The 23,917-nt window shown below is 41.2% G+C and overlaps 1 protein-coding gene across 1 annotated transcript in view; it reads right to left on the bottom strand.

The window, feature by feature from the left end:
• Nucleotides 1-23,917, bottom strand: part of MED13L (mediator complex subunit 13L) — a 155,883-nt gene that overhangs the window by 5,369 nt on the left and 126,597 nt on the right. Inside the window, exons 15-25 of the mRNA XM_075830155.1 lie at nt 20,184-20,404; nt 19,217-19,422; nt 18,176-19,104; nt 13,917-14,096; nt 13,204-13,427; nt 10,692-10,857; nt 9,007-9,334; nt 6,341-6,560; nt 3,678-3,866; nt 2,421-2,656; nt 579-721 (exon numbers count right to left, since the gene is read on the bottom strand). Coding sequence (XP_075686270.1) covers nt 579-721; nt 2,421-2,656; nt 3,678-3,866; nt 6,341-6,560; nt 9,007-9,334; nt 10,692-10,857; nt 13,204-13,427; nt 13,917-14,096; nt 18,176-19,104; nt 19,217-19,422; nt 20,184-20,404 — 3,042 coding nt within the window. The remainder of the gene's footprint in view (nt 1-578; nt 722-2,420; nt 2,657-3,677; nt 3,867-6,340; nt 6,561-9,006; nt 9,335-10,691; nt 10,858-13,203; nt 13,428-13,916; nt 14,097-18,175; nt 19,105-19,216; nt 19,423-20,183; nt 20,405-23,917) is intronic.

Here is a 23,917-nt window from a genome sequence, read left to right as displayed (position 1 = left end):
ATAGACATTGAATGGAGTGGCAGCGCACATCTGTGACCGCTGCTTCATTTAAAATCCTCACTATGGAGAGCAACGCAGGGATCAGGGCCCTTGTTCTAGAGATCTGTGTGGGTCCCAGCAATCATACATTTATCCCCTGTTGTGTGGATAGGTGATAAACGTTAAATTGTGGGAAAACCCATTTAATAGTGCACTAATTGTAGACCGCTTAAAATGTAGACAAAACCGGCAGAAGATGTACCAAATCTATTACTGTGGTGCACGCTGTGTGATAGAAGCGCCAAGCGGCACTAAACCTATCTAGGGAATAGACATTTTTCTGCTTCTAACGCCACTGTTTGGGTAGCTTACAATATACCATTATTTTGCACCAAAATTAGGGCACCCACCCCTTTTCTAGACAGGCATGTTTGGAGCACTAAACCCCAGCTACAGAACGGCATGCTGGTGGTTTAGTGGCTCCAAACATCCTAACAGGTTCCATTTAATATCGTTTTTTGGTTCAATTTGAGACAAAATTCTGGCACATTTTTATTCGTAAATCTGTCACAAAAAGAACATTTTAGATAACCATGTACCTTTCAACTCGCCATGGCCCAGTCTTCCCAGGCGCCCAATTACAACTCTCCAGGGCAAAGAGGTCATCTGCATTAATCCCACGCACCACTCCCACAATTTTTGTAATCCAATTTTCCGTGCTGAAACTTTGCTTCTTCGGAACCTGAGAGATTAGAGACATTATCTGTACCATAAACCCAATCAAAGTCTATTATAGTAACAAAGATAGTAAAAAGGTTACAACACAAAGAACCCAGTCTAATAATAAGCTAGTAGCCCCTGTACTGAAATGGGGAATCAATTTATGTTGAGCTTACCTGACACAGCTTTAAGCATATGTTTGCATTTCCTCTAGTAGTCTAAATCCCCCTGTGCTTTAAAACCATTGCGAGTAATTTCTGATTTATCAAGCGCAGCATTTAGGCTCTGTCACCACATTATAAGTGCCCTATATTGTACATGATGTGATCGGCGCTGTAATGTAGATTACAGCAGTGTTTTTTATTTAGAAAAACGATCATTTTTGACGGAGTTATGATTTATATTAGCTTTATGCTAATACGTTTCTTAATGGACAACTGGGCGTGTTTTACTATATGACTAAGTGGACGTTGTACAGAGGAGTGTATGACGCTGACCAATCAGCGACCAATCAGCGTCATACACTTCTCTCCATTCATTTACACTGCACTAGTGATATAGCTATATCGCTATGTGCAGCCACATAAACACACTATAACGTTACTGCAGTGTCCTGACAATGAATATACATTACCTCCAGCCAGGACATGATGTGTATTCAGAATACCGACCACTTCTGTAGGGTCTGTGAGACTACAGCACAGCACAGCGAGATCTCGCTGTAAATGACATCTTACAGCGTAATCTCGTGAGAATGCGCCTGCTATGCTGTAAATCACAGAGAAGCGCAGAGAAGTGGTCAGGATTCTGAATAGACATCCCGTCCTAGCTGGAGGTAATGTATATTCATTGTCAGGACACTGCAGTAACGTTATATTGTGTTTATGTGGCTGCACATAGCGATATAGCTATATTGCTATGTGCTGTGTAAATGAATGGAGAGAAGTGTATGACACTGATTGGTCACTGGGCGTGTTTTACTTTTTGGCCAAGTGGGCGTTGTACAGAGGAGTGTATGACACACTCCTCTGTACAACGCCCACTTGGCCAAAAAGTAAAACACGCCCAGTTGGTCAAGAAACTCATTAGCATAAAGCGAATATTGGTCATAACGCCGTCAAAAATGATCGTTTTTCTAAATAAAAAACACTGCTGTAATCTACATTACAGCGCCGATCACATCATGCACAATATAGGGCACTTATAATCTGGTGACAGAGCCGCTTTAAGAGCCCAATCTGTAACGTTACTTATGATCAATGCAGAAGTTCACACCGATTAGCAGTAAAATAACTAACAGCCATTCACATCGTGGTCATCGAACCATTCTGGTAAACCAGTGACATACATTTCAGGCAGACATTTACCCCTCCACCAGCTTGTCTGGGGAGGTTCTGCTGGGGTAAAGATGGATTAGTAAGGCTATAATAACTGATGTAACAGTGGCAATGCATAAATATGGAACCTTCTTATGTCTGAGGCTGCTTTTTGGACAACTCCATCATTAAACAAAGTCACTGCTATAAAAGTAATGTGCACAGCACAGGTCGTCTTAACTACCCTTCCAATGTAAAATACAAAGTGGTTGCTTTCAGAACAAACAGTTCTAATAACCCTTTTAAAGTCGAGATTTAACTCTGTGTAGTGCTTGAATGAAACTGGGAATGTTCATCATCATTTAATACAATAAATTACCACTACTAGGTAGGACTGTTTCTTACCTGTTGGGCACATGGATATTTACTACGCAGGTTTCTAGAAGCTCTCCCTGTAAGTCAGTGCAAGATGCCAGGAGCCAGCGCTGGTCATGAGACAGGCAATATCCTACAAATAACACGTTGGTTATTCGTTCGTACTTCTGCCCAGCCTCACCAAATGTTTCTCCTAGTTCTGTATGCTTGTCTTTAGTGGGGGAAAGCACAAATGGTGGCGAGTACAGTTGCCCTGGGATTGGATGCTGTAGAGAAAAAGTTAAAAAAAAAAAAAAAAAAAGATAAGAAAAAGGGTGAACTTTAAAAATTTACAAAACAAAACAAAACATGAAAACTCCTTGCACATATGGTGTTTTAGTTGAAAAGATAAGGCACATTTCTACATATTTATGTAGCGCCATGAGCTTCTGTAGTGATTTACCTAAAGCAATATTGCTGTAACTAATTAAAACTTAAAAATTAGGAGATCTGCCCACACAAGCTTCCAATCTATAAGGAATAGGGAATGGATAAAAGAGGTCACAGAGAGAGGAGTAAGCAGCTCAGATGGAGGCAGCGAGGGAATTCAGTAGATAGCAAAGAATGCAGTGGACTCTGTTGTGTTATTTGCTAGCCGCTATAAGCCAAACAGCACAATCATGTTTTGGGGGTAGTTTGGGCTATTAGTGCAGCATAGCCTCCATACTATGCTGCCTGTTTACATATGACAGATTTGTTGTAAATCAATTATCAGTGGGACCAACACGTCTTTATGAATGTATAGAGATATTGGCGCTAGTTGTGGTTGTGCTACTTGTGCTTATTCCTACCTATAAAGAGGATGCTGTGGACGTTATTCAGTCTAATGTGTGAATATCCATTTAAAGACCAGGTAGTCAGTATTTTAGGGCTGTCAATGCCAGTTTATTGTAAATGTGCAGTATCTATGCTCTTTTGGCCACTTTAAAGCAATGAATAGCACGGCCAGTGGCCGGAAGAAGGGGCCTGGGTCAGATACTGTACGTGTTTGAATTTTACTGGTATGTATTACCGAATCTAAAGAAAAATAATATGGACAGAATACAAATAAAATCCTAAAAAAAACGTGCCAATTACATTTTACAAAGAGAGGAGACTTAACTAGTTAAGACCTCAAAATTGACATAAGTAACACTATTACTAACATCCCTGTGAGAAAGAATGAGAGATCTAATAAGACACCAGATAAGAAGTGAAATGTATAAGCAAGGTACCCAGAACATGTACAGCAAGATATAATATAGTTACCTCGGAGTTCCTCAATGTTGCATTAAAGGCAGCTGCTGGACCAAAGCCAGTAAGTGGCTTTATGGGAATCTGGGAGGCAATCGGTCGTCGACACTGGCAGTATACTGAGAAAGCTAAAGACTTCAAGTGCTGGATGTAGGAGACCGTTTCATCATTAACTGTCTGCAGTAGATACCGACATGGCACCACCTTTGAGGAGAAAACACATTAAAACCCCACAGTAACCACCACAGACAAAACAAATAAGGACCCAATTCAAGTAGGATAGATCTAGAATTTTAACTATGAAATCAAACAATATATCATCTATGAGTGGAATTTACCAACCATTCTACGCCAGTTTTCTGGTGTAGAAAAGTTGAAATTTGGCCCAAAAGTCACAATTTGCGTAGAAAATTGTGACTTAAGTTTTTACCCAGAAAACTGTATGTATGTATAATATATATATATATATATATATAAAAATAAATAAGCATGCTAACCGCTCCTCTGTTTCCCTCCGAGTCCCCTCAGGCTCTCACTACCGGCTGCGGCTCACAAAACGAACTGACGCCGGGGCAGCTTCGGAACGTTGTATGTGGCGCTGCACTCAAAGTCCTGATGCAGCTCGGCATCAGGACTTTGTATGAGCTGCAGCATTCAGAGGAATCCTATGGGAACTCAGAGGGGAAAAGCCAAGATGAGCAGTGAGCAACCATGTTTGTTTTTTGTTTTTTTTGTCCTATGGGGGTGGACGAGGCACAGCCAGCGGAAAGATGCAACAGATTTATTAATAGGTATGCACCTTTTTATAAATCTGTCGCATCTTACTGCAGCTGAGCATATAGCAAAGACTGTCGTATGAAACCGCCCAAAAAAATGCTTACAAGTAAAGTAACGTGGGAGCTCATGATCAGTATGTTCCCATATTTTACGGGAAGTTTAATATTGGGAACTGCCCTTTATAGTATTCCGTAATAGAAAGATTGTAAGGTCAATTTAGGGAACCCACATTTATTATGTTAGTTGTTAATGTTTTTATATATATCCACCAGCACGGGACAGTAGTTCTACGGAGAGGCAGGGACTCCTAGCATCGTACATAACTATGATGCTAGGAGCCCGGCTCCCTGCACTGTGTTCGGTCCGGGACTTGCGGCCGAAATACGTTCCGTCCATTATGGACGTAACATGCTCGTGTGAACCCAGCCTAATACTGAGCCATGTAAACTATCATCTAAACCGAATACTGGTCGAATCAAAGTTGATTAACCCTGATTTGATCAGTATTAGTCCCCTTTCACGCTGCGATTTAGTCTCCGTTTGAGGTATACGCCGGAAAAAGCACCAGATGTATTCGTTAAACGAAGGCTGTGGATGTCCAACAGTGACATTCGTCACCATAAACTATAATGGTATCCGTTTAGCGGATACATAATAAACTTTCAAGACCTTTCATGTATCTGTTAAACGGTTATCGTTATAGTCTATGGGCGACAGATGCCACTGTTTGATCCATTAAAGGAATGCCTGTCATTCGTAGGCTATAATGGCATCCTTTTTAACGCATAAGTCATATAAAAAAAAAAAAAACTATTGAAAAGGCCATGACGTGTCTGTTAAAACAAATGCCTGTGATAGATGGCATAAAGTGGCATTCGTCAACCATAGACTACCATGTAGAATAAAAAATAATAAGTATATGTTTAAAGTATAATTTTTTTTTTTTTTTTACTGAATGCCTTTGGATAGAATTGTGTAGTCTACTACGCGATTTAATATAGCAACACACTGTATACCTGGCGTTAACTGCCCTATAGTGGACAGAAGAAAATTCTCCCTATCGATATAATGGGAGTCTGTGTGTACATTTGATGTATGAGCCAGGAGCTTTTTCCGACCCATGCGTTAAACGTGTAGCTAAAACAATGTGAAAGAGGTCTTGGGCTTAGATGATGGCGCGCGCACACAGGAGCCGTCGCAGACTGAGCCGTCAGACTAGCTCACTGACTAATTCGTCACACAGCAGCATTCTAAGTGGTCAGAATTAAATAAGCAGTTGAGCACGCGGAGCTATGCTGTTACCTTAACTCCCATAGAAATAAATAGGAGTTATGGAAAAGGGTAGCATGTACAGAGGATACAGAGACGCTGTGGAAGCTAAAAACGGCATAACACGTTTAGTAAAATACAATTACAAAAGTACTTTTTATGCTTAAATACATTTCCGTAAAAAAATTAAAAAAATCTACCCAAAAAAATAAAAATAAAAAAGCTATCCATAGCCGTTTTAAAGTAACTATATTTTTATCCAATTTTTTTTAGGTCAGAGAGGCATATCAAAAGTTTGGATCGGTGGGGGTCCAAAGGCGGCTTGCATAGACGTTCTACGTAAACCGTCTTCAGCCTGACAATGATCGTTGATCACAGCAGAAGGAGCAAAGTGCTCAGCACCCGGACCCCCACTGATCCAAACTTTTGATATCTCGGACATATCATTAAGAGTATAGTTATAGTTATTCTTTAATCCATCCACAAGTGGCGGCACCAAAACCACTCGGTGGAGGGAGAAGACCTTGAACAGAGGAGTAGGACATGCAACTTCTGTCAGCAGCTTTAAGAAATCTCATTTTAGACATACAACAATATGAGAATAGAGCCTGTCAGTTTAACAGACAACTTACCTGCAAAATACAGGCAGCACGAAGTGGTTCTGGTAAAATCTCCAGCATGTCCGTAAAACACCGAATCAAACCCAGCAGCCAGAAGTTTCCTGCGTGAGAGTCGTCATCTGAAGTATATGCAAAAGGATCCACCATGTATATAACAACAGTTGGGGAGTAAGTGACGCTCGTAGCTGGCTCTGCCACTGTCGGGATCCCAATTTTCTCTCTTTCTGTTGTACTGAGAATGCATAAAAAAATATACATATTTTATATAAGTATTGTTTGTAAGAAAGAAACATCATGAATTAAAGTTATGGGGTTTCTCTGGGATTTAGACATTAAGTTGGTTGTATGACGTGAAGAGTTTAAAGGGGTATTCCCACCATGGACATTTATGGCATATCCACATATGCCATAAATGTCCGATAGGTGCTGGTCCCGGAGTTGGAACCCACATCTATCTCTAGAACAGGATCCCTTGATCCACATCTTACCTTTTCTTGATCACACTGCTCTTCAGCCACTGACTAACTAAGTGGTCAGAATTAAATAAACAGTTGAGCACGCGGAGCTATGCTGTTACCTTAACTCCCATAGAAATAAATATGAGTAACGGAAAAGGGTAGCACGGCAAGCAACGCGGTTGCTGTACTTCGGACCACTTAGTCAGTTAATGGCCGGGGGTAGCGAAAAGTAGGGGGCGCCGTTTTTAGAGATAGGTGCGAGTTCCTGAGGTAGGTCCCACATCTATCAGAAATGTATGGCATATCCTGTGGGATATCCAAAATGGGAATATCACTAAGGGCCTGTTCACATCACCGTTCGCTTTCCGTTCCGGGGTTCCGTCTGTGGTTTCTGTCGGGTGAACCCCGCAACGGAAAGTGAAAGTGAAACCACAGCTTCCGTTTCAGTCAACATTGATCTCAATGGTGACTGAAACATCGCTAATGGTTTCCGTTCGTCACCAATCAGGCAGGTTTCCGGTTTTCCGGCGGAAACAATAGCGGAGTCGACTGAACCCCAGAATGGAAATTAATGGTGATGTGAACAGGCCCTTAAAAGGCTATGTATGCCTTTAAAAGAGAATTAGTTTTTAAAAAAATCAATGTTTTATGTAATTTTACTTACGATACAGCTTCTATGCATCATTTATACATAGAAGTTTTATCATTCTGTCAAAGCCACGGCCGTCAGTTTAGCGGAGCGGACTGCTCGACTAAAAGCAGGTGCTGCGTGTCTGACTCACAGGATCCAGCTAATAGCGATCGCATCGAAGTTCAATAACCATCATATCTAAGTTTATGAATTTAGATGTGATCGTTATTAGCTGGATCCTGTGTGTCAGAGACACGCAGCACCAGAACTGAACTGACGGAATCGGCTCTGACAAAGTGATACATCTTCTATGTATACAGGATGAAGTGCATCTTTTAATATTTTTTAATAAAATAAATTAAAATGTTGTTTAAAATCACATAAAAAATAAATAAATAATAATCTTCAAAGGTGTACATAGACTTTCAAATCTCAAATATATACAGGAGAAAAGTGGTAGGGTAAGGGGTAGGACTGAAGAAATGTATTTGTTCAATATGAATTTGTGATCCACCCGCCAGTGCAGAACAAGAGAACTGCTTTTACATAACTTGCAGATAGCTCATTTATAGAAAGGATTTCTGTATACTGTAATAGCAAATAACATGTCATTTTTTTTCTAAACATTGCATTATGCCATTCCTCTATTATTTCTCCTGGAAATACATGCACAAATTGACAACCAGGGCTTCCCATTTTCCTAGTCAATAGAGCAGGGCCCTACAGCGGTCATTTCTGACACCATCTGCACTGAATGGACAGTGTCAGACATCCTATCAACATTTTTATTTATTTATTTTTGTAGATATTTTCATATAGAGTTTATTTATACAAAATAAAACAAATGAAAATAAAAAATCAATATCAAGACTTAAAGGGGGAGTTCACACAGAGTTTTTGTCGCGGAAACCCCGTCGGAAAACGTGCCAAAAAACGGCCGAAAATGCCTCCCATTGATTTCAAGGGGAGGCAGAGGCGTTTTTTTCCCACAAGTGGAAAAACAGTCTCACGGGAAAAAAGAAGGGACATGCCGTATCTTCGGGCGTTTACGGCTCTGACGTCCTGTTGACATCAACGGGAAGCAGAGAAAGCGTATTTCGTGGCGTTTTTTGCCAGTGGCGCTCAATGGCCGTGGGCGAAACACGCCGCGCAGGCAGAGCAAAATCTGCCTCAAAATTCCAAACGGAAATTTGAGGCAGATTTTCCGCCTGCAAAAAACTCTGTGTGAACCCAGCCAAACAGTTGTAGATGTAGAATAGAGGTAGTGCAGCCAGAAATTTGTGTCCAACCTTGCATATTTCGTTCCCTTCTACAAACGTTCCTCGCATGTTTTACGTATGGCCAGGCTCTTCTGATTTAAATATGTCATTTTCGGACGATACATTCCCTTTAACGTTTGACTTTTTTCTGTGAAACCTTTTTTTTTTGGCGCACCATGATAACTTAAAACGGCAAGTCACTAAGTATACCAAACTACATGTATAATAAAGGATAGTGCCTATAAAGTCAAAACACTAGACAAAGGGGTTTGTACAGTATGCATGCCACAACAATATATTGTACAGAGAAAAAGCTTCACGTTCACTCACCTTTCAGGTGTTTCTAGCTGTGTGGATGGCGGGTTTGATTCCACCTCTACAGTGGACTGGCTTACCGCAGCTCGATCTGCAGAACTTGAAGAATTCTGCGCTGTGCAGGTGTTGAATGCTGCAGAGCTATTCCCAGCAGGCACGGACGAGGATGAAGAGGACTGTGGTGGTGCTGTGCCAGTGCCATTAGGAGTGGAACTGAATGCAGGGTTGGATGGCCCAGAAGGTGCAGCAGCAGGACTTGGTGTATTCTGTGTAATTGGATTGGCTTGGCTTTTAGGAGGTAATAATAGGCTGCTGTCCAGTTGCAGGGAGGACAGATAAGGGGCTGAAAATTGAATTAAGGATAAGAAAAAAAAAAAAATTAGAAAACAGATTCTTATTTTCTTAGGCCCCATGCACACGAACGTGTTTTTGCGTCCGCAATTCCCCCGCAAATCCACGGGAGAATTGCGGACCCATTCATTTCTATGGGCCCATACACACTATCCGTGTTTTCACTTGTCTCCGCATGTCCGCAAATCCGTGCCGCAGAAACTCAGGACATGTCTTATTACGGCCCGCAAATTCGATGCGGACATGCCCATAGAAGTCAATGGGCCCGTGGAAAATGCGTGTACACCTCCGTGTGTCAACCGCAGTTTGCGGAAGTGTTGCTAGGCGACGACCGGGAATGAGTTCTGTCGTCATCCTGTTTTACCTAGGCTTTTTTTTTTTCATCCGCATTTTGCGGATTACATACGGATGAACTGCGGAGGACATTTCACGGAACACGGTCCTGGAATTTGCGGACCAGAAAAACACTACGGTCGTGTGCATGAGGCCTTAATATGCAATTGATATAATATCTATAAATCTACACAAAAAAGGGGCACTAAAGAGAATCTGTCACAGGGACACAAGTACATATGGTATAACACACACATAAAGCGGACACCGCGCCATGTCCATCTATGGGCTGTGTCTGGTATTGCATCTCATCCATTTTCAACAAAATGGGGCTGTACTGCAATACCAGACATAGCACATAGACAGAGGGGGCGCTGTTTCTGTTTATATTAGTGGTGACCAAATAGTAGATTGCGATATACCAGAAGACCTTAACGGGGACCAGTAGATCTCAATGTTAGTCCACCAAGCTGTTCTCCTTATAGCTAGTTTAGAAGCTTGGGAAGCCGCATACCTATAGGTTCATGTTCAAAGTATGTCTGTCACCACCCTTTTGCTAGTGAATGGCTCTTTGACGCATCATATAAGGACTTCTATGGCAACTTGTGGTTTACTTCAAATATGGGGTGTACATAGGGTGTAAAGGACATTGCTTAAAAGTGGAGATCCATGTTAGAACAGCATTGTAGTTTATAAATATGGATTATTTGAAGAATTGGTATTTTGCCAATACAATGCTTTATTTCCTTTGTACTTAATGGCACAATTCTGCTGACTACATTGTACAAACCCCCAGAATTCAGTGTCTGTATGGAGTTTCTTCGGGTGATCTTTTGTAGGGAAAACAAAACTAACGTAATGAATTTAGACTCCCATATACATACATACATACCAGATAGAAGCAACTGATGAGTAGTTTTAGATAGAAATAATTAAAATGCTACCATGTGCCCCATATTCCTTCAGTCATTCTATGCTTCATGCACTGGTTCAATTAAAACCTGCAAATGACTGACCTAGGTGTTGCCGGCAGGCCTGAGCATACATCTGAAGCCGAGCACGGTTGTCCACGTCCTCACTGGGTGATTCCTCGCCTGATGCTTCACTAGTAGAGCAGCCAACCTTCATAATCCCATCACACAGAACTTTACTGATTGGTCGGTGCTGACCAAGACGGCACATCTGTCATATAAAAAAGGGAGCAATAATGGGTTTACTTATTATTTAGGGCATGTTCACACAGTATACGTTTAAAGCAGAAAAATTTCAAGTGCAATCAGCCTTTAATTAAAAACCAGACGTTTTTGACACAGATTTGCCAAGCACTTATTTGAAGTGTTTCTTCAAAGCATTTTTGCTGGATTCCATTGGAAATGTTAAAAATCTGCTTAAAAAATGCCTCAAGAAGAGACATCACTCACGCATTTTTCGCCACATTTTTTCGGAACAGCGGCGTAAAATTATGCCTAGTGTAAAGGGAAGTGTCCATATGTATGTATGTATATATATATATATATATATATATATATATATATATATATATAGTGTGTATGTATATGTGTGTATATATATATATATATCTATATATATATATATATATCTATATATATATATATATCTATATATATATATATATATATATATATATATATATATATATATATATAAAAAATATGTAGGTGCGTGTATAATACATATAATGTATCATGAGCCAGGGCTGTAACAACAACAGCACTGGTCATGAATGCGGTTCGAAGCGAAGCAGGACAATTAGCATGGCCCTGCTTTGTTTGGAAACCATGGAGACAAGGGATTGTTATCCCCGGTCTCCATTTCAAGTCTCCCGCGCGCACGGACTGTCTCGTGCGGGCGCTCATGAGTCGGCTGGTGATACATTATCACCATGCCGACCCATGCTAGCCAGGGGCAAGCGCCACATCCCCCGCTGCGAGCGTACCGACAGGGTTAAATAGCCCTGCGTCGGTACCCTGAGGAGCCGAAGCTAGCTGGAGCTAGCAGAAGACGATCAGCTGAGAGCTGCCTGCCTGCCTCCCACACCACCGACCCACCCGGCTCAACTCTCTCTCCTCCAAAGACCTGGGCTCCTGCTCCTGCCTCTGCTGCTCCACCAAAGTCACGCTAAGTATCAAGTGTAGCAGCAGCTACACTTAACCCTGTCTCCTCCTGCTGTAACCCTTGCTTCCCTGAGTTAACCCCTTGATCTCCCTGAGTACTGTCCCAGAGTTCCCTGAGTTAACCACTTGCTCTCCCTGAGTCCCTACTGTCCCAGAGTTAACCCCTTGCTCTCCCTAAGTTAACCCCTTGCTCTCCCTAAGTTAACCCCTTGCTCTCCCTAAGTTAACCCCTTGCTCTCCCTAAGTACTGTCCCAGAGTTAACCCTTGCTTCCCTGAGTTAACCCCTTGCTCTCCCTGAGTCCCTGAGTTTACCCTTTGCTCTTCCTGAGTACTGTCCCTACTGTCCCAGAGTTAACCCTGTGGTCCCTAAGTTCACCCCTGCTGCCCTAAGTACCCTGCAGTGACCCTTGACCTGCACATCCCCAGGTACACAGAAACCCATTCCCCTTGTTCCTCCTTATCCCGTATTAACCCTTAGTGTATAGGGAGTTATATTAGGAGGGAGTGGGATAGAGATAGAGAGCGTGTGAGAATCACAAGTAACTTATGTGTATTGTGTTGTAACGTAACTGTATTCTGTGTATGTTTAGGTAAGTGGGTGGCGGTATAATATTGTGATACCGTGTTTATACTGTACAGTGATTAGTTACTGTATTATATATATATATATGAGAGTGATTACTGTATGTTAATAAATATTACCTTTATTTACTATACGGTCTTATTCCCTTGAGTAGCCGCTAAAGCAATTAGATCGACGTTCGTATAAGGAAAAGGTAGGGGAACTAGGCATAACCCTAGTGACCCTGATTATAAAGGCAGTAGTAATAGTGGGTGCCACTAACCAGTGAATCCCGCTATTACCCCACCCCCTTTAACACCTAGTATGCACTACACAGCTTTTTACCATTGAATTCAATGGTAAGCTGTTTGCAAGAGTTTGAGGCGTATTTCAGAGCTTAATGCAACCGTTTTACACTAAAATACGGCTGAAAAAAACGTGTAAACAAAACCGTAAAAATGTAAAAAAATAAATAAATGCAGCAACAAAAATAAACCATTTGCCTGACAAAAAAATGGAATGTTTTTATGTTGCTGAAATACTGTACATGTGGTCCACATCTACTACTAGGCAGTTTGCAATAGTGTATGGGTAATATTCAGGTCAACAGGAGGTGAGAATGAAATACTGATTTGTACAGTGTGTTCAACAACTTATCAATCTAAAACACTTTGAAGAGGGGGTGGTATTAATTTGGGCTGGCTGGGATTTGCAGCCCTTGTAGGGGGTGAAAAAATGCACCTGTATTATGCCCATGTGAAAGTGGCCTCACACCCCAGAATGCCAACGTCGAACATATTTATCCCAGTGCACGCGGATTAATTGCTTACCTCATATACTGCACTCAAATCATTAAAGAAGGCTTTTGCTCCATCTACCACGGCTGGGTTTTCTGGACACAATACCAAATATCCTACATCCTGCTGTCCACCATATGGCTCAAGAAGCAGACGCTCCCAAAACGGGAGCGCGAAAGGAGCTATGGTAAGGTAGTCTTTGTCATAACCAACCAAGAGGTTGGGTATGGGCAGCGGTTCTGGAGATTCTTCAGATCCTGAGTGTATAAAATAATTACATAAATCAGTAACGCTTCCTGTAAACAAACGTGGAGGGAGAATATATTAAGACTGGCATTTCATGCCAATCTTGAACTAATTTACGTTGGCGATAAATGTGCCACATTTTTTAGGAGGTGTGCATTTCTGAATAAATATGGCGAGTCTTTGGCTGTCCATGCGACAGAAATACAAATCTATGCCTGCTATGAACAGGAGTAAATTTGCACCATAACTTACACTAGTTACTGGCGTAATTTTTTTAAAATCTGTCAATCTGTTAAAGGCCACTCCCGCTAACTGCCCTTCTCTCGACACTTTTACAAGACAGCAGATTTCAAAGAAGTTATAAAACAAAGATTAATCCTGAGAAAAAAAGGAAAGTGCTTGAAAAGCAAATAAATAACTAAACTGCATGTTAAAATCTATCCTAGAGAAAACGAGAAACAAACCTACTATATACCATTAGTAAAACATGATTATCATACCATAGGATCCACGTCCAGCCATCTTGTGAAACTGCTGCCATGTCAGGGGACCCTGCACATGCTGTATATTTTCCCAGGTTCGGCCCGTCCTTTTCTTTTGAATGGCGTCCTGCAAGAATGGCTGTAGGGATAGTAACATGCGGACCACATCCTGAGAGGGGAGCCTACTAACATCAAGCACTAAAAATAAAAATAAAACAGGAAAAAGATTTTAAAAAATGATCTAATGAACATGTTTTATTGTTTTCTTTCTTTATGCGAAACGCGTCATATATAAAAGTCTGTTTCATGCAGGGGTCGTCTTAACATTTTTTCCTCTAAACACAATTGGAAATGCCCTGCTCAAGCGTTTGCATAGGATTGCACCTGTAGATCTACCTTTTTTTTTATTTTTTATAAAAGAGATGATGTCCAGCTGAGGTCATGCCAGGTAAGCATTACCCAGGTAGTGGTAGTTACCTACAAATCCTCAGTTTTTGCCATTAGTTCTGTCCCTGTGGAGCAGTGCTCCACAGCAGCAAATGATCAGTGACTGACTGCAGCGGGGTGCAGCGGGAGCTCAGACCGGCTGCTGTGTACAAGAACATATTCACCACAAGTCCATTTGAGATCAGTTTTCAGGAATTCCTCAAGTCCTCTGAATAAGATGCGATTTAAAAGGGAAGATGATAAAAAAGGATCTGCTATACTTTTTCACCATGGCACAGTTACAAGCTGTCATACTGGAGGCCAGAGATTCTAGTACGACTTGTTCCACTTTCTCCTCAGTTTTATTATGCATTAAAAGCTTGAATGGATCCAAAACACAACTGAGTCTTTGAAAGAAAAAAAACAAAACACTGCACTACCTTTCTAGTAAGGATTAAATGGGTTATCCGGGAACCAAAAATTGCATTGCAATAATGTATTTACGTGAAACAAAGTCACTCACTAATGTACTTTAATTTCAAATTCTGTACTAAATGGTACAGTTCAAACCTCGTGAATTGTTCACGGAAGTGCTGGAGCTTTTCTAATAATGATGACGCTCCGACACGGCCCCACGTGACTGAGCTCTTGCTTCATGTGCTGTTCGTGAACATGATCGCGAGGGGCTGTCACATGGCCTATTGCTTGAGTCCCGAGCAGACAATCAGCTAGCGCTTTGCTCGGGACTCCAGCACTGCTCCAGACGTCCATATTTGGTAAATTCAGGGGTTTCCTAATGCTGGAGTCTCCAGGCAGAGCATCAGCTGATGCTCTGCCTGTGGACTCCAGCACTGCTCCCGACATCACTGTCCATAAATCATGCTTTGCTCGGGGACTACAGTACTGCTGCCGACGTCAATATCCACACATGGACAGTGACATTGGGAGAAGTTGTGGCGTCCCCAGGCAGAACATCAGCTGATGCATTGCTTGGGAACTCCAGCAATCAGAAATCCCTGAATTGACAAAATATGGACGTCGGGAGCAGTGCTCGAGTCCCGAGCAAAGTGCTAGCTGAGGCTCTGCTCGGGACTCAAGCAATAGGCAATGTGACAGTCCCTTGAGGTCATGTTCATGGTTTGAACTGCACGATTTATTACAGAATTTTAAATTAAAAGTACATTAGTAAGTGACTTCGTTTCTCATAAATATATTTTTGCAATGCAATTATTGGATAACCCCTTTAAGTGTCTTATGTGAACAGAAACATATGCATTTGTCTAGATTTTTCTACATGTATTGATGATCAAATATGAGCATTATGCCAGAAGTGCATCTGCAGAAGGCAAACCACGTGAAGAGTCTAACAGAGACATGCCTGGATATTGCGATTTTCAACACCCTTGAGTTATGTCACCATTTTCACAATAGGTACAGGTGAACATTTCTAACAAACCTAGATTAAAGAAAGAGGGTATTTCTGACCTCCACAACCACTTACTGTAGTCTTAGAATTGCTACTGAGTGGTACACAAGGCACTAAAAACTAAAATGATTTAAAAAAAATATTATACTCCCATACATTTTCTAAAGGGGAAACTGCAAATTGTTAAAATGCCACCTTTACAGTGACAGTACCAGAAAGTAAAACGTATTATCCTGCTCCCCGCCTTAAAACATGTGCTGCGTCTCGAATATTGCACCTAGATCTTGGATTCCGGTATCATTAGAAATGAGCAATTCTGGGCTTTAATGCTTTGACCGAAGCTCTAGGTGCAATATTCGAGACCCTAATAATCTAGTCGCGACAATCATTTAAAACTCATGCCATATTACATACATCCTTGGCAGTGAAAGGTTTGCGCCCCTAAAAGCCCTGTGTGTCTCCCAACAGGGGTCTAAAGATGAATGACATGACAGCAAAATGCAAGCCTTCTCTCTTGGGCCAGCAGTAGAAGCAAACGGCAGCTAAGTCTAATAAACTGGCAGTCATGGCAACACATTTTACCAAAATGTCAGACTATTCCCCCCTCCCCCTCCGTATGGGAAAAAGGGAGAAGCGGTCGTTTGAAACCACCTCCAGAGATTATGCTGTTGCTTAATATTAGACACAAGTAGAGTCATCTATGGTCGAATATGTTTTCACTCATCAGATTGTCCATGAAGCCTGACAGAAAAATAAATAATTTTTGTAATAAACATTTCACTCCGCGCTTTGGATTAAAGTTGCCCAAAGGTGGAGTTTCTGTTAAATGTCTAATGGGGATTCTGATGCTGAAAGCATAAGCATCCCAACATTTCAGGCCATACACAAAACCATCTAAATGACAACTGAAAAATAAGCATGAAGATTTTAGGGGATAGTTGGGAATATAAAGCATACCCAAATATATGACCGATCTAGAAAATTGTCCTATAGTTATTAAGCATCCATAATCACAGATGTGGAAATAACAGAAGTGAGAAGATTTAGACACACATGGAACAGTGAGCTTTCTAGACACACATTTCACCAAGAGGTGTAAGGCTGGGATCTCGTGTCGCGGTTTAAATGCATTTTGAGGCACAAAACGTATTTAATCCGTGACGTGAGATTCCAGCCTTAAGCACTTGACTGCAACTAGAGGACAGGCGGTAATTGCTGGAAATATGAAGCTGGGTTCCACCTCTTAAAGGGGATGTCCATGCCCGAATAACTGATGACCTAGCCACTGTATATGATCGATGGGGGTCCGACACCTGGACCCTGCACCGATCAGCTGCTCTGGCTGCCGGACATTCTGAACAGTAGGCAGTAGTTGGAGCCGGTTGCAGATGGCTATGACCACTAAGATTCACTTGTATAGGCGCAGAGCTGCAGCTTGGCCGCTATTCCATGACCAGAGCGATCTGTTTCCGGCTCCAACTACTGGTCATCAGACGTCTGGTTGTGGAAAACCCCTTTAACTAGAAAACTGTAATTTCCTTAAAGGGAATACTGTGTAATACTGTGACATGTATTTGGCAATCTGAGGAGTCATGAACCAGTCATGGTAATAAACATTATCATACCAAGCTGACATGTACGAAATAATCTGCATCATTTTGTTAATAGGTTTTGGAGTGTAGGCTAAATTCATACGAGACAAAAATGATGCCGATTTTCTGGGCGGAATACAGTCCCCAGGCATGTAGATTTGAACAATTCTTATCCACATGCTGGTGAACATTCTACAGACAGAAATCAGCGCATGCTGCAGATTTTCGAAAGTTCAGTGCAGATTTAATAGTTTTCAATGCAGATGGGGTGAAAACCGCAAGAAATCATGCACATAGCACATGCGGATTTTGCTGCAGAAACGCCGCACAAAATCCATGGCATTTTCATCCCGTGAAATTCCAGCCTAGGGCCTCCGTGACAGGAATGTATTTCTCGTCAGTGCGTGGTTTGTTTTAAAGGGTAACTCAATGTTCAACAAACTTCTGACATGTCATAGTGACAGGTCATATGTTTTGATTGGTGGGGGTCCGAGCACGGAGACGCCCACCAATCGCTAAAAGGAAGCGGCAGAAGCGCTTGTGTGAGCGCTGAGCAGGCTAGTTTCTGTTCGGCTTTTTCCGGAAATCGATGTAGTGGCGTACCCGACAATAGAAAATCTATGAGCCCATACACCGCTACATCCGTTTCCGGAAAAAGGTGAAAAGAAACTAAGCAGATCAGCGCTCGCAAGAGTGCTTCTGCAGGTTCGTTTTTTTTTTTTTGCAGACGCAAAGGCCTAACATTGAAAAAATTAGGAGTGACCTAGTTTACAGCTAGAGGGAGAGAAAAAAATATATATAAACAGACAAAAGTATAAAGATACAATGCTCACCATTGTTGTGTGGCCAAAGGTGGAAGGTAGCACTTCTGACCAAAGACTCATCAACTCGTCCCCCAGTTGGATTATCCACATACTGTCTTCCCTGCTCTAGTGCATTTAAGCATTCTGGCCAAGCGTCGGAACTCTCGACCCTCACTTTGTCCAAGTTAGTATTGGGTCCTTCCAAAAAAGACTCTGATTTCTTACTAGAAAGATCCCAGATTCCTCCAGTATTGGTGAAAGGCCTAGTGCATTGAGTCTGCAGAAGCAAAAGGAGGAAGGGTGGAGGAGGGTCTTCACTTCTCCAAGCTGCCTCTCTGATGTTTAGTCTTCTCTCCACTGCCTGCCCTATGTAAGAGGATCTGCCAAATATGTCCATCTCATCCTCTATAAATAGACCGGAGTGGTAACCAAGTCTACGGTTGACAATGGCACTGAAGCCACAGGTGCATCGATACTGGTCTTCATTTGAAGAGTCTGGGATGTAGAGACCTACATCAGATCCTTTGATGTTCAGATTGCAGGCACATATGCAACAGCTATCAAAGTTCCTGTCCTTAAAAATGTTTAGGACAGAGTCAGAGAGTAGTAAAGTAACATATAGGCTGTGGGCCTCAGGAGCTGGGTGACTGCTGGCTGGCTCAACAGAACTCAAGGGCCTTGTTGTAGATGGAGTAGAAGCTGGAGAACAGAGGTCTGTGCCATCATACTTCACAGAACCTTGACCACTGGCTCCTCCAGCACCTTTTGGAGTTCTAGGAGTTCTTGGTGTGCGGGGAGTGGGAACAGAAAACCTGGGAGTAGCTGGAGAGGGCAAGACTCCACCAGTTCCCCCATTGCTGGGTGGAGCGGTGCTGCAAGGAGCAAGAGGGGTGTTAGTCTGTGGAGTGTTGAGCTGCAGGTAATCTTGGTCTGTCAAACTGCCCTCACTTGGCACATTCCTGTAAAAAGTTAAGGAATGAAAAATGATCAACAAAAACAGATGAATCATCTCTAAAGCGGCACAATAAAAAAACAACTGCACATTTCAGTTTCCACTTCAAATCTACTCACAAATAGCCATCTCTGTTGAAAGGAGCAGCAGGTGGTAAAGGAAGGTGTTGTATTTTTGGAGGAGCAGCCCAGGAGGGTCGATATATGCAGGCGTCTGGTATTTTCAAGGACAGGAGGCACTGACTGGGCAATGATTTAAGTGGTGCAAACATTGAGGTACCCAGAAAGGGTTGATAGGAAGGTACTCTGTACACAAACGAAAAATCCTATTGGAAAACAAATCTGTATTAGTAGATGTGCAACAAAGACAGGTCCTCACAAAAATAACTCAACACTAAAACACGTACACTTAGAAGTAACTGCCATTTACGATAAATTTTGTTTTATTTTACAATCTGATAGCAAAACGGTAAAACCTGTTAAATTTCTGATGACAAATCCGTTTCTAATTAAAGGGGTAGTACAGAAATAGAGAAACAGGACTGCTTTCTTCCAGATACCGCGCCACACCTGTCCATGCGTTGTCTGGTATTGTAGCTTGGCTCCATTGAAGTAAAAAGGAATGGGCTGCAATACCACACACAACCTGTGGACAGTTGTGGCACTGGTTTTGGAAGAAAGCAGCCATGTTTTTCTAAATCATGGACAATCCTGTTAAGTAGTGATCTATCCTCAACACAAATAGGCAGATTTGCTAGGTAATAATCCCTATGGGAGCTGTAATGGTGACCATATTGGTTGTTACCAAAAATTAGAGTTGTAAAAAAAAAAAAAAAAAAGAGAGAGTTGAAGGTAATTTAACAACTTTAGACGAGAGAACAACAAGAAGGTAAACATATTTAAGCTCGGAGACTCAGTGAATAGGCATAAAGTAAATGATTGATTAAATACATATAGTGAAACCACCTAAAATTGCATTGAAAATGGTCTTCTAGAGGGGTGGTCATCTCAAAGAAGGGGTTAAACAACACAGTCTAACAAATCTAGTGATGTGGTGTTAAAGAGGTCAAAGTAAATGAATACATACCTTAATCTCCTCAGGCTTGGGACTGCATAGGCCTTCTTCAATTTCCATTTTGAACTCTATATGTTGCATGGAGGCCAAACTGACCATTGGACTTTCCATCATACCAAGAGTTGTTGCAGTGTCAGAGCCGATGTTATCCTTGTACATCATGATAGGGGAAAAGGCAGGATGTTGTTCCAGTGAAGGTGGAGTAGGAAACATCCTCTGCAGATCAGCTGTTGCTAAAGGAAGTCAATTGCAATACATATTGTAAAAGGGAGTAAAGCAAAGTTTAACAGTGGTAACATCAGGGATCACAGATCAGAAATCATGTATTATTATTCCCATCTCATCCATTTATAGCATATCAACAGGATATAGCATAAATGTCTGATAGATGCAGGTCCATTACTGGGAACCGCAGCTATATTGAGAACGGGGGTCACCTGACCTTCATCCTGGCTGGTAAGGTGGCCGGTGGCTGCCGATTTCAGGTGGGGGTTAATTAAGTGAAGATTAGTTGTCTGTTTCCATAACTTCCATAGAACAGAATGGAGAAACACAAACGAATGCGTGGCCACCTCTCCAATTACTACTCGCCAGGGATCAGTGGCCAGCAGTCGGGTGACCTACATTCTCAATATAGATGCGGTTCCCAGAGCTGGGACCCAAATCTATCAGGCATTTATGGCATATCCTGTGGAAATGCCATAAATGTCTGAGATGGTAATAACGCTTTAAGGCTTAGAAGCAGTGGAACAACTGGTATGCTATACATTAATGGCCTTTTGCTGAACATCAGGTGTATGAAAACCGTACAAATAAACAAGTCTTAAAACGTAAGCTATTTCGAGCGTTTGCTTTTTCCCCTAGAAATGGCACCACACTTCTCCATGGGCTGGGTGTAGTATTGGAGCTCATCCCTATTCAAATGAACGGAACTAAGCTGCAATACCAGACAAGGCCTATGGACGTAGTGGCACTGCTTTTGGAGGAAAATAAGCAGACCCTTTTTTCTGATCTTGAACAACTCCTTTAACCCCTTCAGGACGGAGCCTGTTTTGGCCTGGAGGCCGAAGCAGATTTTTTTCAAATCTGACATGTGTTACCTTATGTAGTAATAACTTCGGAATGCTTTTACCTATCCAAGTTATTCTGAGACTGTTTTCTCGTGACACATTGTACTTTGTTAGTTAAAAAAACCATTTTGTCGATAAATTCAAGATGTGTGAAAAACACAAAAATTGAGAAAATTAGCATTTTTCTCAAATTAAATGTATCTGCTTGTACAGACAGTAATACCACACAAAATAGTTGCTCGTTAACATCCCCCATATGTCTACTTTATGGTTGCATTGTGTTTTTCACGTCCTTTTGTTTTTCTAGGACGTTACAAGACTTAGAACTTTAGCAGCAATTTCTCATATTTTTAAGAAAATTTCAAAAGGCTATTTTTTCAGGGACCAGTTCAGTTCTGAAGTGACTTTGAGGGCCTTATATATTAGAAAGTCCCCATAAATCACCACATTTTGAAAAATGCACCCCTCAAAGTATTCAAAACAGCATTCAGAAAGTGTTTTAACCACATAGGCGTTTCTCAGGAATTAAAGCAAAGTAGAGGTGAAATTTACAAAATTTTGCCAAAAATCATTTGTAATACAGTTTTTAATGTAACACAGACGGTTTTACACCAGCAATGCAACTCTATATATATTGCCCAGATTGTGCAGTTTTTAGAAATATCCAGTCCTAGTGTGCTAATAGACAAACACAGGCCACAGAAGCCCCTATTGGATTTTGGCGACTCCTGGTTTTTTTAATATATTTTAGGCACCAGGTCAGGTTTGAAGAGGTCTTGTGGTACCAAAACAGTAAAAAAAAAAAAAAAAAAAAAAAAAAAAAAAAGACTGACCCCATTTTAGAAACTACACCCCTCAATGAATTTATCTACGGGTATAGTTAGCGTTTTGACACCAGTTTTTTGCTAAATGCATTTGAATTAGTCTTTGAAGATGAAAATCTCCCTTTTTTCTGAAAAAAGGGAGAAATTTTAAATGTTTTACAAGGAATAAAGGAGAAATAACACCCTCTATTTGTAAAGCAATTTCTCCCGATTACGGCAATACCTCATATGTGGTAATAAACTGCTGTTTGGACCCACGGAAGGGCTCAGAAGAGAAGGAGTCATTTGAATTTTGGAACGGATTTTGCTGGATTCGTTTTCAGTACCATGTCACATTTGCAATGAACTGGAGGGACCAAAACCGTGGAAACCCCCCAGAAGTGACCATTTTGGAAACTACACCCCTCACTGAATTTATGTAGGGGTATTGTTAGCATTTTGACCACACTGTTTTTTTTGCTAAATGTATTTGAATTGAAGATGAAAATCAACTTTTTTTCAGAAAAAAAACTTAGAAATGTTTAATTTTTACAAGGAATAAAGGAGAAAAAAATACCCCAGCATTTGTGAAGCAATTTCTCCCGATTATGGAAATAGCCCATATGTGGTAATAAATTGCTGTTTGGACTCACAGCAGGGCTTAGAAGGGAAGGAGCGCTATTTGGCTTTTGTAGCTCATATTTAGATGAAATGGTTTTCGGGTGCCATGTCGTATTTGAGGTACCAAAACAGTGAAAATCCCCCAAATGTGACCCCATTTGTGAAACGACACCAGTTAAGGAATTTATTTAGGGGTATAGTGAGCATTTTGACCCTACAGGTCTTTTGCAGAATTTATTAGAATTAAGCCGTGAAAATATATCAACATTTCAACTAAAATGTTGAATTTTTTAATTTTCACAAAGAATAAAAGGAGGAAAAAGCCGCCCAACATCTGTAAAGCAATTTCTCGCGAGTACGGCTATACCCCACACGTGGTCATAAATGTTTATTAGAAATTAATTAACCCTTTCTGGACGGATGCATTTTTTGCTTTTTTATTTTCGTTTTTCACTCCCCGCCTTCCAAGTGCAATAACGTTTTTATTTTTCCGTCAATAGAGTGGTGTGAGGGCTTATTTCTTGCGGCACCTACTGTAGTTTTTATTGGTAGCATTTTTTGGCACGTACAACTTTTTGAGCACTTTTTATTAACATTTTTTTTTAGACATAAGGTGACCAAAAAAACAGCGAGTTGGGCGGTTTAAATTCTTTATTATTCCCGACGTTCACCGTGCGAGTTAAATAACGGTATATTGTAATAGTTCAGACTTTTACTGATGCAGCGATACTAATTTTGTATATTTTTTACATTGCTTTAGCGAAAAAATGGGAAAAGGATTTTCTTTTGGATTTTAAATATTTATTTAATATTTTTCACTAATAACTTTTTTTTTAACACATTTTATTAGTCCCCCTAGGGGACTTGAACCAGCGATCATTAGATCACTGGTATAATACACTGCAGTATATTGTAACTTTTACAAGCTCCTGTAACAGCACGATCGCTATTCCTGTCCGTTAGTCCCGGGAGTCAGCTGTAATACACAGCTGACACTCGCAACATATGGCACGGGCTCAGCGCGTAAGCCCGCTCCATACATCCCCCTGCACACCACGGCTATTAAGTCGTGGTGCACAAAGGGGTTAATGCGCAATGGGTGGTGTGGAGTGAAAATTAAAATTTTCCCCTCTAATGCCATTTTAGTGCACAATATGGTGTGCCCAGTTTGTGCCACTGAAGACAAATACCTAATATTAATCGGGTTCTCCCAGGTATGGCGATACCAGATCTATGGACGTAAACTGCTGTT

The sequence above is a fragment of the Rhinoderma darwinii genome, chromosome 1 (assembly GCF_050947455.1).
Source record: "Rhinoderma darwinii isolate aRhiDar2 chromosome 1, aRhiDar2.hap1, whole genome shotgun sequence".
Classification (NCBI taxonomy): domain Eukaryota; kingdom Metazoa; phylum Chordata; class Amphibia; order Anura; family Rhinodermatidae; genus Rhinoderma; species Rhinoderma darwinii.
Note: the sequence above shows the minus strand (reverse complement) of the source record. Positions and strands in the feature narration are given on the sequence as shown.